The sequence below is a fragment of the Aulonocara sp. 'chitande type north' Nkhata Bay genome, linkage group LG7, assembly GCF_057382095.1.
Source record: "Aulonocara sp. 'chitande type north' Nkhata Bay isolate Kocher_YH1m ecotype deep benthic linkage group LG7, A_spYH_male_GT1.1, whole genome shotgun sequence".
NCBI classification, from domain to species: domain Eukaryota; kingdom Metazoa; phylum Chordata; class Actinopteri; order Cichliformes; family Cichlidae; genus Aulonocara; species Aulonocara sp. 'chitande type north' Nkhata Bay.
In genome coordinates this window covers 22,011,969-22,028,042 of record NC_141350.1, presented here as the reverse complement: position 1 = coordinate 22,028,042, position 16,074 = coordinate 22,011,969, and the positions used below count along the sequence as shown (strand labels likewise).

Here is a 16,074-nt window from a genome sequence, read left to right as displayed (position 1 = left end):
ATATCTGAATAAGAAAGAAGAGCATGTGCAAAAAGGATGTAGCTATTGCAGTATACAGTGTGTTAGGTGGATGAGTTGTACAGGGAGATGGCCACAGACAAGAATGATTTCCTGTGTCGTTCAGTGGTGCTTTTTGGTAATCTCAGTCTCTCACTGAACGTGCTCCTGTGGCTAGCCAGCATGTCATGGAGTGGGTGGGAGGAATTATCCAACATTGTCTTTATCTTGGACAACATTCGCCTCTCCGACACCACCTTAAGAGAGTCCACCTCCATCCCCACAACATTGCTGGCCTTGCAGATCGGTGTATTGAGTCTGTTGGCATCAGCAGCCCCTCAACCTGCTGCCCCAGCATGCAACAGTGTAGAGGATAGCTCTGGCCACAACAGACTTGAAGAAAATCCTGAGCATTGCATTGAGCATAACGATGTTGATATGAGTCCATGGCTTATATTGTAGATGTTATTTGAGTTTTTGTTATTAAAAACCCCCACAATCTTATTTACCCAACAAACTGATTACTAAACTAATAATGACAACAACAACAACAATAATAATAATAAAGTATTAATAAACTATTTGTGAATCCTGTGGATGCCTCTGCATTTCTTCCTTTGCTAAATCCATGAATCTTCTCTGAGGTCTTCCTCTTTTTCGCATCCTTCTGTAGTTACAGTTTGCACATCACCCTTGTTCTTGAAAATTCATATCAGTGCACTTCACCTCCTTTCTTCAGGCATCCTCTCATTCTCCAAGATTGTGTCAACCAATCTGGTCAGTAAGACAACATCTCCATACCTCCACAGGTATGTCATTTGGACCAACCACATTTCCACTCGTAGTTCGTTTCATAGCTGGCTCATTAAATTTTCTGAAAAATGTGTAATGTATTTATAGAAAAAATATATATAAGAGAAGACTTCTGTAAAAATCTCATATGTATGAAAAGTTTTAATGCATAAAAAACTCCATACTCTTTTAGTTCAACTTTAATTTACTTATTATAAAAAGAACACACACACTCACACACTCTCTATATATAGCTATAGATATATCTATAGATATATATGTTTATATGTATATTGTTCTTGTTGTTTTATTTTCTTTCCATTTTGGGTTGGTCCTAACTGTCGGATGTCCTCGTAGGGCATGTCCAGAATGCCCTGTGACCAGTTATGGTCGAATAAATATTAAAACAAACAAACAATCTGTGGCGTTTAGTTTTAATTTTTTGCTTTGTTCTTTTCCAAGCAATTATCTCTGTGGGTAAAAAGCTGAAATTATTCAGTTGAATTATTCAAATTAAAAAAAAAACATCTGCCACGTCCGTCGTGACGTCACCAGCAGCCGTCAGTCGACGTCGCAGACATGGAGGAAGTGAGAGGTGAGAGATTTACTCCTTTTAAACTGTCTGAAATGATCTCTTTTACAGATACATACTCAGCTAGCTAACAGCAGATGTTTGTTTACGCTGCGTGATGTCCGGTGCTGCTCGGTAATATGACGGGAGGCTCGGCGTTACCCGAAAAACCACCTCATTGTTTCAGCCGGCGTTTTGATTGCTTTACGTGTGGCTCACTGTCCTTTTCACTGTGCTGTTAGCACCTCAGCCACAAAGATGGAGTTTAGTATTTTTTCCCTACCGCATATAAAACCTTTACTTTCAGCTACATTTGTCTGAAACCGGCAAACAGAGCCTGCCAAACGTAAAGCTGCTTACTGTGTGTTTCTGTCCTGTGAAGGCTGCATCGTCAGCTGCCCGGTGTTCTGATTAAAAATGTACCCCCAGCAATCCGTTCCGCTTGTCTTACTGGTTTAGCGAAGCAGGTAGTTATTAGAAATCCAGTGAAACTTGTTTAGTTCAAACTGTGATAAGACAGAAAGAGAGGTAATGAGGTAAAGATATATTATTTAAATCAATCAACTCAATAAAAAGTGTTATTAAATAAATTAACATCATATAAAAAGCCGAATATAACACAACAAAGAGCCTAATAAGTAAAACTATGAGGTGTAAGGTAGAGGCGATTTTCCTGTACCTACATAAATCTAATGCATTTTAATATTTTTATAGATGACTTTAACGCAGGTTTTTTCTGATGATTGGTATTGCATTATAAAGGATTACTGGATCGTGGGCACAAAAAACAATTATTACCATGAGCTTCTGATGATATTTAAAGATAGCTTGTTGTTTGAATGATCTTAGAGCAGTACAGCTATCACCATTAAAAGCTCGACATGGGTCTCACTGTGTGTGAAGATGGAAGCCTAATGTGTTATTGTCTCAGTTCTGCTGCTGATAAACTGGCTGCTGTGTGCATATGCACCTGTCAGTAGAACATTAAAGAGGCTCATACTAGAGTTTTGTAACTCACTGTATGTTTTTGTTTTTTTTGTTTTTTGTAATATTTATACACTTATTGCACATTAAATGTTTCCTCCTCAGTGTTTCCCCTGACCTGTGCTGTGCAAAATTATGCATGGGGCAAGGTTGGACTGGACAGCGAGGTGGCCAAGCTGGTGATTGGCGGAGATGCACTTGCTGTCGTAGAGGCTGATAAACCTTATGCAGAGGTAAGGCCCAGAGATATTTGGGGTACCTGTTGGAGGGAGGGTAGTGAACATTTAACACTCAGTATTGAAAATGTACAAGCATGCATGTGATTCATTCTTAAAAGTTAAAGAAACTTAATGTTTTCAGGTTTTCTGAAAACCTGAGACCACTATGCTGGAACAGAGCTGGAAACTTGGTTTTCACTCTGGTTTTCTGGAATAGGTTTGAATAGAATTGTAGGACTACCATTTCTTGAGATAGCTACGCTTGAGTCGTTTGAGCTTATTTACACTTACTGTCAGCAATGAGGGATCTTTAACATTTGAATTTAGCTCTGTAGTCTTATGTTACCGTTAATGATACACAACTCCTCAGCCAAGCAAAAATAACGTAATCATTTTGGTTTTAAATGCAGTCGTGTCCTAGGCTGTCTTGGCACAGGCTCGGTGCTGTGCATGCCTTTAATAAGTCTGTCTTTATTTAGCCACAACAGCTTTGCAGTGTTTGTCATAAAGGTCATTAGTTCAGGTTACGATAGTGCTGATATTTTCACGTACTGTGGACCACATCCCTTGGTTGTACACATTTTCAGAAGGATGACTTTGATCAACACATTATGTGACATGTCTTTTTGTTTAACTGACTTTTGGTGTTTTATTTTGTTTTGTTCTTTTTAAGGGACTTGTCACCATAATTCTTCCCACAGCTGTTGCTTTTTCCCCCACAGACTTCCTGTTATAGTCACAGCCATTGCCCCCTGGTGGCTAGTAAAAATAACGCAGATTTAAGGTACCTAAGGCTTTACGTTTCAGACCTGGGCCTCTAATATGAATAAACATTCACGCAAAACTAGTTAACTGGCTAAATTATCCCAGGCATTCCCCTGCCCGTTCGCATAAAAGGGGTGGTCTTGGCACCACCTGACCAATCTAAAGGGGGCATTTCATGGGTTGTATGACTTTTCTTTTTTTTTTTTTCCACAGAAAATGATCCCTATCTGAGCCACCTACTGCAGAGATGTTATCAAATGGTTCTCACTGAGAACCAAGAACATATAAATATACTATATAAGTATGCAAGATTGCAAGATATGTTGTAGAAAGTTATTAATCTGGTTATTTAGCAGTAAAAATAATCATTTAATTCCAGTTATTTACACATTAGAGTCCATTTAAACTTTAAAGCTACACAGCTTGATAAACAAGATGTGGAAACCAATTCAGTTAGTCATGGATCAAAGTGAAATTAATTGTACTGGTTGAACAGGTATTCTCAGTGTGTTTTGTGTTCTAGAACCAGTGTAAAAAAGATTTAGAATCAAATTATAATCAAATCCAACTATATTTGATTTTCTAAATCTCTGAATCATTACACACCCATTCTGTGATATATTCCATACAACACACAGTTTGTGCTTCATTCAGTGGTTTTAGGCACAGCTTAACAAGCAATAGAAAACAAATTCCCCCAGCAGACAATCTATTAAACAACCATGCTGTGAATAAAAGACTCCATAAAAACATCATTGATTCCAAATGGAAACTCTGGAGGTAGCCTGATTAAATATAAAAACACTATTCAACCTTGATATGAAGTCAGGAAGTACAGTGTAGGTGTCTAGTTTTTGGATCATCTGTTTGCTCACTGACACGTGACTTTGATAGAGCTTGTCCTTTATTTACAAACTGGAATAGCGCTCTGATCCCGTAGATTACACTCTCATAGTTTGGATTCCTTCCTTTTCACTCGCTATAAATGACCATGGTTTGGAGTATTGGGTTAATTGGGTCCATGTATAATCGCAGGCTTTTCTCTCAGTCAGCAAGACATCTGGGGCCTCTCATAGGTTTTTTAGAAAGTTTCAAGGCAGATAAAAAGAAAATAAGGAGAGCTACAAAACTGTGGTTTTTATTATTAAGATTTAGTACTTAGGAAATGTAAAGTGTGCCCACTTTTGGAACCTCTTGCTGCAACACCAACAGGAATATTTCTAAATAAAGTAAATAAAGTATGAGCTGTTATTCAGCTGAAAGCTGTGCTGTTTTCTCCAGCTGTGGATGGGCGCTCATCCAAAAGGTGACGCCCAGATTAAGGACAACAGGATTGCACAGACCACCCTGGGCCAGTGGATCGCCCACTTCCCTGCATGTCTGGGCTCAAAGGTGAAAGACACCTTCCAGGGTCAGCTGCCTTTCCTCTTCAAAGTTCTCTCGGTCAACACGGCTCTGTCAATACAAGCCCACCCCAACAAGGTGAGTACACGGACTCCCACACCTGCTCAGAGTTCAAGTTCTGCTGAAGCTGGCTCATCATTGTGAACTGGCTGAAGTTTATGGGTGGAGGCAAATGTCAGCTGCTTTATTAAATGATTTATCAGGAGAAAGCATTACTCAAATCTACTTGTATAGCATGTAGTGATACTAAACTCATTATATTTTCAAGTTTTTTAGGATCAAGGACATACTTTTTTCCTTTGTATGTGTATGAAAACGCATGTTTTTTTTCTATAATGTTTTGGTCAGGAATTAGCCACTCGACTACACACTCAGTTTCCGGAGCACTACCCAGACACCAACCACAAACCGGAGATGGCCATTGCTCTCACCCGCTTCGAAGGCCTCTGTGGCTTCAGACCAGTGGAAGAGATCCTGGAATTTCTTGAAAGTGAGTTTTGGATTTTTTGTGTCAAACCAAAAAACATGTACTCTGCTTCAAATGGTCATAAAACAAAATTAATCTGTGTGTGTTTATTTGTCAGAGGTCCCAGAGTTCCACACTCTGGTGGGTCACGGGGCAGCACAAGAGCTGCGGGGCGGCGTGGGAGATGCAGACCGTACGAGCCAGGCGCTGAAGAGGTGCTTCACCAGGATGATGGATTGGGAGAAGAAGGTGGTGGTAGAGAACCTCAACGAGCTGGTGAAAAGGGTCACGGAAGACGGTGAGAATTAATTTATTTAAATGATCGTCAACAGGTTTCATGATGTGTATGTAGATATGTGTCGTTTAACTATTACACATTTCTGAGGCAGTTTTAATGTAAATTACACAAAAATTTAATCAAGGCCACTGAAGGCAAAAAAAATATTTTGAAAACAGTTTATTAAAAAGAGATTAATTTACAATTGTAGATTCTTTAAAAGATCTATACTATATTAAATTAAAAAAAAAACATTGACATTGCAGAGTCAAAGTCTGATTTGCAGTATTTGTTTTTATAGCCAAGGATAATTTTTAAAACTAATCTCTTAATGCGCAATTTTAAATGTATGTTCTTGTATACACAGCTTACAGCTATCTACTGTTATGTTTGTAGTTCTGGGTCTGTGAAGGTTCTCAGTCATCCATGTCATCGTAGTCTAAGGAGCTTGGAAAGAAAAGCGTCTGGACTTCTTTAGGTTGCTTGAAGACGTTTCACCTCTCATCCGAGAAGCTTCTTCAGTTCTAGGGTCAAATGGTGGAGAGTCCCGGATTTAAACCCCGTGGGAGTTTCCCCCCAAGGAGGGAAAAAGGGACCCTGGGCCATCTGACCTCAGGAAATCACATGATAGGGTGGGGCTAGGTTTCACAATGAGCTCACCCGAAACCCTGGTTGATGGTGACCCACACCCGTTTTCACACCTTGGCTCATGTGATTAGGTAAAGGATCATCAGGGGGTCCTTTTGTCCCTCTTTGGGGGGAAACTCCCACTGGGTTTAAATCTGGGACCCTCCACCATTTGACCCTAGAACTGAAGAAGCTTCTCGGATGAGAGGTGAAACGTCTTCAAGGAACTTAAAGAAGTCCAGACGCTTTCCTTTCCAAGCTCCTTAGACTTTGTAGTTCTGCCCACATTTTAACCAGGACCTACATGTTGAAGATCGAATCTGTGTGTCAGATTGGAGTAATTACTAAAATTATAAAGGCTAAGAAACCTTTGTGTGATTCTGTTGTATACTGGCATTGGATAGGAAGGTTTCTCATTAGCTAGTGATGATATTTTTAATCTTGACTCCCTCAGGCAGTCGGGGCAGATGGCCGTCCCTCCCTGAGCCTGATTCTGCTGGAGGTTTCTTCCTGTTAAAGGGGAGTTTTTCTTTCCCACTGTTGCCAAGTGCTTGCTCCTATGAGCAAGCATTTGACTTGAGGCATTTGATTTAGCACTACATAAACTGAATTGAATTGAAAAAGTATGTAAGACCTGAAAAAGTGTGGTATCCGCTAACTTGAAGCATTTACTAAAACATAATTGCTGAAGTATAAATAATGTTTTGAGGGTATTTGTGTTAGAATAAATAGCTACAGTGAAAGGGTAGGGTCCAGCTGTGATTGTGTTGCCCTGAGTTCACATCAGGGGAACGGTGCTGTGCGTTTCTGCAATTATTCAAAAATGACTTTAAAACACAGAGAAAAATAAGAGCTCAGTTTGATCTTATGTTTTGCTAACACAGTCCTACCTCGGGATGTTTGTGATCCTTGCAGCTGCAGCTGGAAAGGACACGTCAGGCATCAGTGGTGACCTGTTGCTCCGTCTCCACTCTCAGTACCCTGGAGACATTGGCTGCTTCTCAATCTACTTCCTCAATCATGTGGTCCTGAATCCAGGCCAGGCCATGTTCCTGGGAGCCAATGAGCCTCACGCTTACCTTTATGGAGGTCAGTAGATAGCATTTACATTTTTAAGATTCTAGTACAATAGAGCTCCAGATTCAGTTGAGTGAGCGTGACTGAAACTGTTGACTTTCCAGCGTCGCTGCAGTTCTTCTGCATAACAGAGCAGCAGATATGGCTTTTAAGAGCTAGTATGGGATTATTTAGCAGCTTAGGCTTTTCTGTCTGAACGACCAATTTGACTATGCCAAGACTGGCTTCTGTCTGTCCACAAGACTCACTTCTCTACAGTATTGGTCAGAATTTTAGTCAAGCTTACAACACACTCATCACCTAATGGATCACATTTGTCATTTTACAGTCAATAACCTGTAAATTGTGAAGGTGAATAAACTGGATGAGCTATTATGTCATAGAAGCGCTAGGTCTTTAATCCCAATCATAAAAATGAACAATGTTTTTATCCATCTTCTGTTACTCTCAACGTCACGTCCACTGCATCTCTACCACAAATCTTAAAGTATAGATCATAAAGTCTCAAAACTGCAGGCCTCTGTAGTTTTGAGAAAATGCTACTCAAATATTGAACTACGTTCAGCTACAGATTAATACACAGGGAGTTTTTAAAGGAGGATTGTGCATTTTTATTATTTTACACTGAAGAACCCTGAAGTATACTAAAAAGCTTGTGACAGAGCAGAATACATGTTGTTGTACAGTCAGAGATGTTTAAACTGGAATCTGTCCAACTAAATTATATCAAAGACTGCCACAGGAGTGAACTAATCAGTCTGCAGGTAGGGAAACACAAGACAGGACGTGGTCTGCCAGCAGCTAATGAACTTTCACAAAAAGTGGTGTTTGTCTGACAGTAAACAGTAAATGGTGTCTGTCTCTTGGGAGGAGGAGAAAATAGTAGGCAGAATAAATAATGTTTTGGGTGTCACTAACATAACCAAGTAGCCAACTCCAGTAAATTCTGTGTGTATTATTTGATTCCTTAGATGAGTTGATGTTAAATACATCGATTTAGTTATTTTCAGCAGATGACGTGGAAGCTAGTAAAACTGTCTCATCCACTGGGAGCAAACTGCAAAATGCTGAGAGCCAGCCTTTTTTCTTTTTTTCTTTTTTTTTACCAGAAATGTCGAGCTTTGGTGTCATCTTCTTTGAAACATGAAGCATACACAAGAGCTTCTCTGTGAACTCAGCAGTCTGTGAAGCACTGATTTACCGCAGTGTCTTTTTTAGCAGCTGTCTCAGCAGAATAAAATGCAATCCGGCTATGAGATGTGTTGATGATGTGTTCAGCTCATCTTTATCTCTGGAAAATTGCCCTGTTCTGTTGTTCGCCCACATGAAAGCATCTGAATCTGTTTAACATTGCAGGATTTTCTGGGAATTGATTTTAATATTTGATTTTCTATTTATGCACCCATCTAGACTGTATTGAGTGCATGGCCTGCTCAGACAACACTGTGAGGGCCGGACTGACACCCAAATACATCGATGTTAACACGCTCTGTGAGATGCTGAACTACAGCCCCGCCCCCGCCTCCTCGAAAATCTTCCCGTGTCTTCAGGACCCCTCTGACCCCTGCGTGTCCATATACAACCCGCCCGTGCCAGACTTCACTGTCATGAGGATACAGGTTAGAAAATTGTATAGTTGATCTCATCTTTAAAATAAAACCTTGTCATTTGAGAAAAAAAACAACTAACTTTACGTGATATATTGACATTATATACAAATTAGACATAACACTGTGACCGCTGCTAGTTAAAGTGAATAACGCGGATTGTCTCTTTATCAAGGCTTCTGTTAGTGGGTTTGATATATTAGGGAGATAGTGAACATTTTGTCCTCAAGGCTGTAAGTGAGTTTGAAAAGGAGTGATGGCTAGATGACTGGGTCAGAGGATCTCTGCAGCTCCTGTGGGCTGTTCCCCATCTGCAGTGGTCAGTATCTATCAGAAGTGGCCCAAAGAAAGAACAGTGCTGAATAAGCGACGGGGTCATGGACAACTAAGGCTCATTGATGCATGTGAGGAGTGAAGGCTGGCCCGTGTGGTCTGATCCAACAGATGAGTAACTGTAGCTCAAACTGCTGAAAAGGTTGATGCTGGTTCTCATAGAAAGACATCAGAATACACAGAGCATCACAGTTTGTTGTGTATGTGGCTGCATAACAGCAGACCGGTCAGGGTGTCCATGCTGATCTGCATCAGAAGTGGACCAAGGAGCAATGGAAGCAGTGGTCTGGTCTGATGAATCATGTTTTATTTTCTTTTACATCACGTGGATGGTCAGGTGTGTGTGAGTTGCTTACCTGGGGAACACCTGGCACCAGGATGCATAATGGGAAGAAGGCAAGCTGGTGGAGTGTGACGCTTTGGGGAATGTTCTGCTGGGAAACCTTGGGTCCTGCCATCCATGTGGATGTTACTTTGATGTGTACAGCATTTGATAGAAACAGCATTCTCTGCTGACTGTGGCCTCTTTCAGCAGCATGATGCTCCCTGCCACAAAGCAAAAAATGGTTGGACCACAGCAATGAGTTTGAGGTGTTGACTTGGCCTCCAAAGCCCCCAGATCTAAATCCAGTCATTCTGTGGGATGTGCTTGACAAAAGAATCCATGAAGGCCCCCTTTGCAACTTACAGGACTTAAAGGATATATTGCTAACATCTTGGTACAGATACAGCAGCACATTTTCAGAGGTCTAGTGGGGTTCATGCCTCGATGGGTCCGGGCTGTTTTGGCAGCAATACGGGGACCAACACAGAAGTTAGGCAGGTGGTCATAATGTTATATCTGATCAGTGTATATAATAACCAGTTTTTTTTGTTGTTTTTAATTTTTCTTAGAATTTAGTTTAAAATGTAATATTTGGCATATTGTGTTTTGTGTTTTTAAAAAGTTAAACTTTTACTCTCAACCCATGTGCACTCTGAGTTGATATTATAGAAACCTTCCTTCCATCAGTCTGCCTTTGTGACGCTTTGACACGTAGTTTGTTCAACTGATAGAGTGCGAAAACAAATTTGAAAGAAATTAGAGTTTCTTCTATTTTCATGTATTTTCCAAAGTGGCTTTTATTATTTGAGTTTAGTTTTTGTAAAACTGCTTAGTTTCACTTTAGTTTTTACTAGTTTCAGTATTCGTTTTAGGGGTTTGATTTAAGGAGTTGCAAATTAATCGTGCAATACAAACACAACACTTTTTGAAGGCAGCTGAGTCACAGTTATGTGACTCTAACAATCTGACCAAATTAACCCTTTCACGCATAGTGGTCACTACAGTGGACAGCTATGCAAAGGCTGTTTTCTTGTATTTGGGTCAGTGTTGATGGTATACTTGCACATAAACCAATACATTGGACACTGATGTGTCACTCCATACCCTGCCATCCACTGGTCGCTTAGTGTGACTATAGATGTATGATGTGTTTCATTGTAATTATTGTTATTTAACCCTGTCATGCATGAATTATGACAACCTCAATCAGGATTTTTTCTTAAGTATTTTTATTCATCTTTTCATGCCTAAAGATGAAGGAAAAAAATCCTGATTGAGGTTGTCATAATTCATGCATGAAAGGTTTAGCAAAGATCAATGAATACTCATGCTAAACTTCACTGATTTCAGGAAGTTAGGTCCCAATTACAGACAGTAAAGTAAAAGTAAGGAATCGCTTAAATCACCTTTCTTCCCCCCATTGATGATCAGTCTTCTTAACCATATCTACATCCCTAAGTACAATGAGGTGCCGACATGTGACTGATTAGATAAGAAGCAGTTTAACATGTGTAGTTAACTGTCTGGTGAGTGTATATGTCGTGTACAGTGTCATTTTACTTTTTCATGTGTCTAGATTTTATTTGATTCCAGTTCAGCAAAATGGTTTTTCATACCTACCTTTAGTTAATGATAAACCATTATTGATGTTATTACAACACCTGTGATTTTAATACTGTTAAAAATACACATCTTTGATTGACATCCAAACTGTCATTGGACTATTGCAAGCACCACCTTTAAACAGAAAGTCTCGAATGTTTTCTTTCGTTTTTTAATGTTTGTTTTAAATACCGACTCATTGTCACCCTTCCATCCTGCAGATCCCAGCCTCAGTGAAGCAGTACAATATTTCTCCAGTCGACAGCGCCAGCATCCTCCTGGTCATTGAAGGTGAAGCCACGGGAACCTCGCCTGCTGCTCTCTCCGACCTCACACTGACGCGGGGCAGCGTCCTGTTCGTCTCGGCCAACGAGAGCGTCTCTCTACACATCACCTCGCAGTCGGGGATGACCCTTTTTCGAGCCTGCTGCCTTCTGTAGTTGTGGGTCTGTGGTCGTTAAAGCTCATACTACCTGTTTGTTTGTATTTGTGATTTGAAGTGTCGAGGTTTGTCCTTGTGTTTTACCTGAGCTCGATGACTCGTGCACTTTTTACAAGATAGTATAGAAGCTAAAGGAGCCTCATCGGTACCTGCTGCTCCCCTTTAACCCCTAAAATGTAACATGTGCCCTCTCTGCCACCTCCAGCACTCTTCTCTAGCTTTAAACTCCAGTTTTAATCCAATGCTGATGGATTTATTGGTTCTTACCCTTTTCGTGTGTGCAAGTACTCATAAAACACAGAAGATCTGCACATCCAAAATTCTTTATAGGTGCTGGATAGAGGGCAGAATAAAAAGTAAAATATGTCTGTTTAGTTGCTGTTTTGGTGTTTAAGGTCCTTAGTTTGCTCAAAAATAGAAATCTGAACATCTGCCGTCCCAGGACAAGTGAAGAACATCCAACATGATTAAAAGTTTTCAATTAGCTGAAGGTGGATTGTAAAAATATTGGTGATAACTGGAAAAAAACATCAAGTACAGTTAATTTCTCAATTTTTTTCCTGCATGTTATTTTATACCCTGAATTATGAAGGTGACACACACTAGCTGTAATGAACTAAACAGCATTGTGGGGCTGATGTTTACTGTTGTACACTTCACCACCACTCAGTGCTTTGAACAGCCAGACAACCAACCTGTTAAGGACAACAAAGCACATCTGTTTTATATGCCAGCTACTGCGTTCCAGGATCAGTGTTGTCATTTTAACTTTAGCTCAAACTGGAGAATATCCACCTTTCAAACTTAATTTTAGGCAAAAAAAAAAAAAAGAAAGTAAAAGAAAAACATTAAAAAGTACAAAGTGTGATACTGAGATGCCTGTGCATGTTTTAGAGCAGTAGCACTCTCCAGAGCACCTTCTGTGATTACTATATCAGTGCTACTAACCAATCACAGTGAAGCTAAGCCTGCTGAGTGTTACTGCTTCTGTTACCAGCGCATGTTTTACAGTCTGGAAACATCCCGTCAAAGTGGTGAAAACTCATGAGTATTAAAAATGAATGAATAAAAATAAATAAGAAGCGGGCATGAAGAGCCATTTCCATCTCTGTCCCATAAAGCATGACGATGTGGCAACCATGTAGGGGTGTAACAATTCTGAGACCGAAACCATGATACAAACGTCCACCATACTGTGTCATGTAGGTACTCTGGGATTCACGTAGAGCAGTTAAAGCATGCTAACTTTATGAAAGATGTAATAAAGATTGTTCAAGTAACAAGCAGGGACGCCTGCTATTTGTCGACTATACATAAAGTCCAGAAGTACTAGAAGTGCAGACTTTAATTAGTGCTTTAATTGGATGCAAGTTAACTGTTGATTTGAAGAGTTTGTTCAGTCACCCATAACAGGTGGGAGTACGTTTTGCATTGTGCTAATCTGGATGTATCAAAGAACTTTTGCACTGATTTGATTGATTTGATTGGTAATTTATTTCAACATGTGAACAATATACAAGTACATTTAGAAAAGAAAATAAGAGAGAAAAAAATACTATACAAATTACATACAAAAAACCCCGTTCTGATTAATTTACATGTTGAAAGGGAGTGGGAAGAAGTACACACTTATTTAATCCCACCCCTTTGCCATAAATTATCAGTTAATATTTAGTCAGCTTCCTTACTGATATAATTTGTAATAAAAATAGCGAACAGATTTCTGATATACTTTATACTATAATATCACATCATGAGTTTTTTGTTTGTTTGTTTGTTTTTAAATAGAGACATTCACTTAATTTCAATATTTTCCTTGTCTTTATCGTTCGAGAAGATCATATTTTTATAACTCTTTTTGAACAGTTTTATGTTTGGACATTGCTTTAATTCCATATTCAGACTGTTCCATAGTTTCACTCCATGAACAGAAACACAAAAGCCTTTTCTTGTAGTACGTACCTTCATTGTTTTGAAGTTACAAAAACCCCTTAAATTATAACTTCCTTCTTTCAAAAAAAAAACATACTCTGAATATTACCTGGCAGTTCTTTATTTTTTGCTTTGAATAGAATTTGTGCTGTTTGGAATTTCACTATATTGTCAATTTTCAATATTTCAGACTGCAAAAATAGTGAGTTTGTATGTTCCCTATAACCTGCATTGTGGATGATTCGAATTGCTTTTTTTTTTAAGAGTAAAAAGTGAATGTAATGTGGTTTTATAGTTATTGCCCCAGACCTCTGCACAATAGCTTAAGTATGGTGAAACCAGTGAACAGTATAGAATATGAAGTGATGTTCTGTCGAATACCTGTTTTGCCTTGTTTAGTACTGCAATGCTTCGTGATACTTTGGAATGAATATATCTTACGTGAGCTCTCCAGTTAAGTTTTTCATCTATTATTACCCCCAGAAATTTATTTTCACTGACTATTTCAATAGCAACACCATTTATTTGAATCTTTGCATTTGTATTTAAACTACTATTTCCAAATAACATAAGTTTAGATTTATTCAAATTTAATGATAATTTATTTTTATCAAGCCAGAACTTCACTTTACTTATTTCATTAGTCATATCCTCCAATAAATTCTGCAGTTCATCACCGGAGCAAAAAATGTTTGTATCGTCAGCAAAGAGAACCACTTTTAATACACTGGACACTTTCTTCTTGGGGAATCAAATGTTTTTGGGACAACAGCTGAAGCTGTCGGACAGGATGGGCATTGAGACTGTCTGAGGGTATATAGAGCTGAACGGGTAAACTTCACTTTGCGGAAAAAAGTGAGGGAACTCATGCAACCTAATGGATTTTTACACCATTTTCAAATTTTGAAATCACTCTGACATGTTTCCAGCTATTGGTTGTACTCCTCATTGTCCTGTTAGCTGTTAGTAGCGTAGTAACTTGAAGTGTTACATTAGGAAGGGTATCTGGCATAAAAACTGTGCCAAATCAAAAACTCAGATCCATCCGCTGTGGCAGCATCTTGAGGAAAAAAGAAAGCAGCTGTAAATACCTCATTCAGCAGTTTTCAATGTGCATGAATTCACGCAAATAACTCACGGCAATACTTCACTTTGTCTTTGGTGTGAATGCAAAAAAAAAAAAAAAGGTATGAACCTTGTAGTTTGGGAGAATTGTTACACCTCGAGAATCATAAATGCATACCGAGTCAAACATCTTGTTTGTCAACTAACAATTATCTAAACCTGCTTTAAGGTACTTATTGTAATTTCCTCTGTTTTGAAAGTGTTTTTAACACCTTTTAAATTTAAATGAAGCTTTCAGCAGAATGTAAACAATTGATCGGCATGACTTTACATCCAAAACACTGATATATTTTTTTGTTGAAGAAATATAAAGAGAACCTTAACCAGGGCTGGACGGCAATTTTGTGTAATACCAATTTGTACCACAAGATGGTGTATCAGCGTAACCTTTGTTTAACCAGGCAAGCCATTAGAACAGTTTGTACAAAGGCATTTACTGGTGAAATACTGCCCCCTGGTGATAAAGGTTTTAGTTAACATTTGCTGCAGTTTAATTACAAAAAGTACCTTTAAAAGATTTTTTTGTCTTTTTGTACAGTTGTACAACAAAATGCTGCATTGAATTTTATACCTTATTGTATTGGAGAGATTTTTTGACTGTTGTTTGTAACGATTAATCAGCACGTGGCGATACATATGAAGTAAATGGTTTTACATGTTTATTATAATAGCTAAACAGGTTTCTTTTCCTAAAATATAATCTCTTTTGGTGACCACTTTACAACATGTTGGTGCAGTAGTAATAGTAGATTATTTCGGTAATGGTGCAAACTTCTGTGTAACTTTCCGGTTCTAGTACCAGGGTCGATCTGAATTCACTCAATAATGATGTGCACTTTCTTCTCGTAGTAGTTTTTATAGGCTCTCAACTCAAATATTCAATGATAGGTCCTCTATCAGCCTGCCAACCTACTACTGAACACGTTTTTCAGAGTGAGTGAAGCCGTGTTAATGCTTTATTATCACGCTTGTGATGTAGGTTGATTGTCCCCAGTGCAGATGCGGTAAACCTTTACTTGTTTACTGTTGTTTTTTTTAAAAAAAGAAGAGTATTAAGAAGGATGTGAAGTTATTTTTAGATCACTTTTCTTGATTACCTCAAATCATCCTTCTGTAGCTCAAAACACTGTTAACGAATCATCTCTTGTTTGCCATGTTTTCATGTTATCTTTGTTTTGTGGAGTACTGTATTTAATGTAACTTCTGATTTAATGATCACGCACCTTTTTGTTGCCGATCTTGCTGTAAGTCACATTTTCATTTGAATACTGGACACCTGAAGTTTGTGGCTCTTTTTTTCCTTACTGTAAACTAATGACTTTCAAATACAGTTTGCATTGTTTTCTTTAACCTTTTATGGGAACATTTACTAGAATATGTCTGTAGTTAGGGCATGGTTGAGTATTTTTGAATGTGGTGATGCTGTAGCATGGTACTGCAGAGAACATGTATGTAAAAACGGTTTAATAAAGCCAGGTTCTGTTAACTGTACGGTCTGAACTTGTTTTTTATTTCCTGCCTCTGGAGCAT

General features: G+C 38.8%; 1 protein-coding gene across 1 annotated transcript; it reads left to right on the top strand.

Annotated features, from left to right (window-relative positions):
• Window positions 1–1,259: 1,259 nt before the first annotated feature.
• Window positions 1,260–16,035, top strand: mpi (mannose phosphate isomerase). The gene is made up of 8 exons (XM_086299393.1): window positions 1,260–1,384; window positions 2,450–2,577; window positions 4,609–4,809; window positions 5,080–5,221; window positions 5,316–5,495; window positions 7,017–7,190; window positions 8,589–8,797; window positions 11,267–16,035. The coding sequence occupies exons 1-8, from the start codon at window positions 1,369–1,371 to the stop codon at window positions 11,483–11,485; spliced, it is 1,269 nt and encodes a 422-aa protein (XP_086155519.1). The 5' UTR covers window positions 1,260–1,368; the 3' UTR covers window positions 11,486–16,035.
• Window positions 16,036–16,074: the final 39 nt, after the last annotated feature.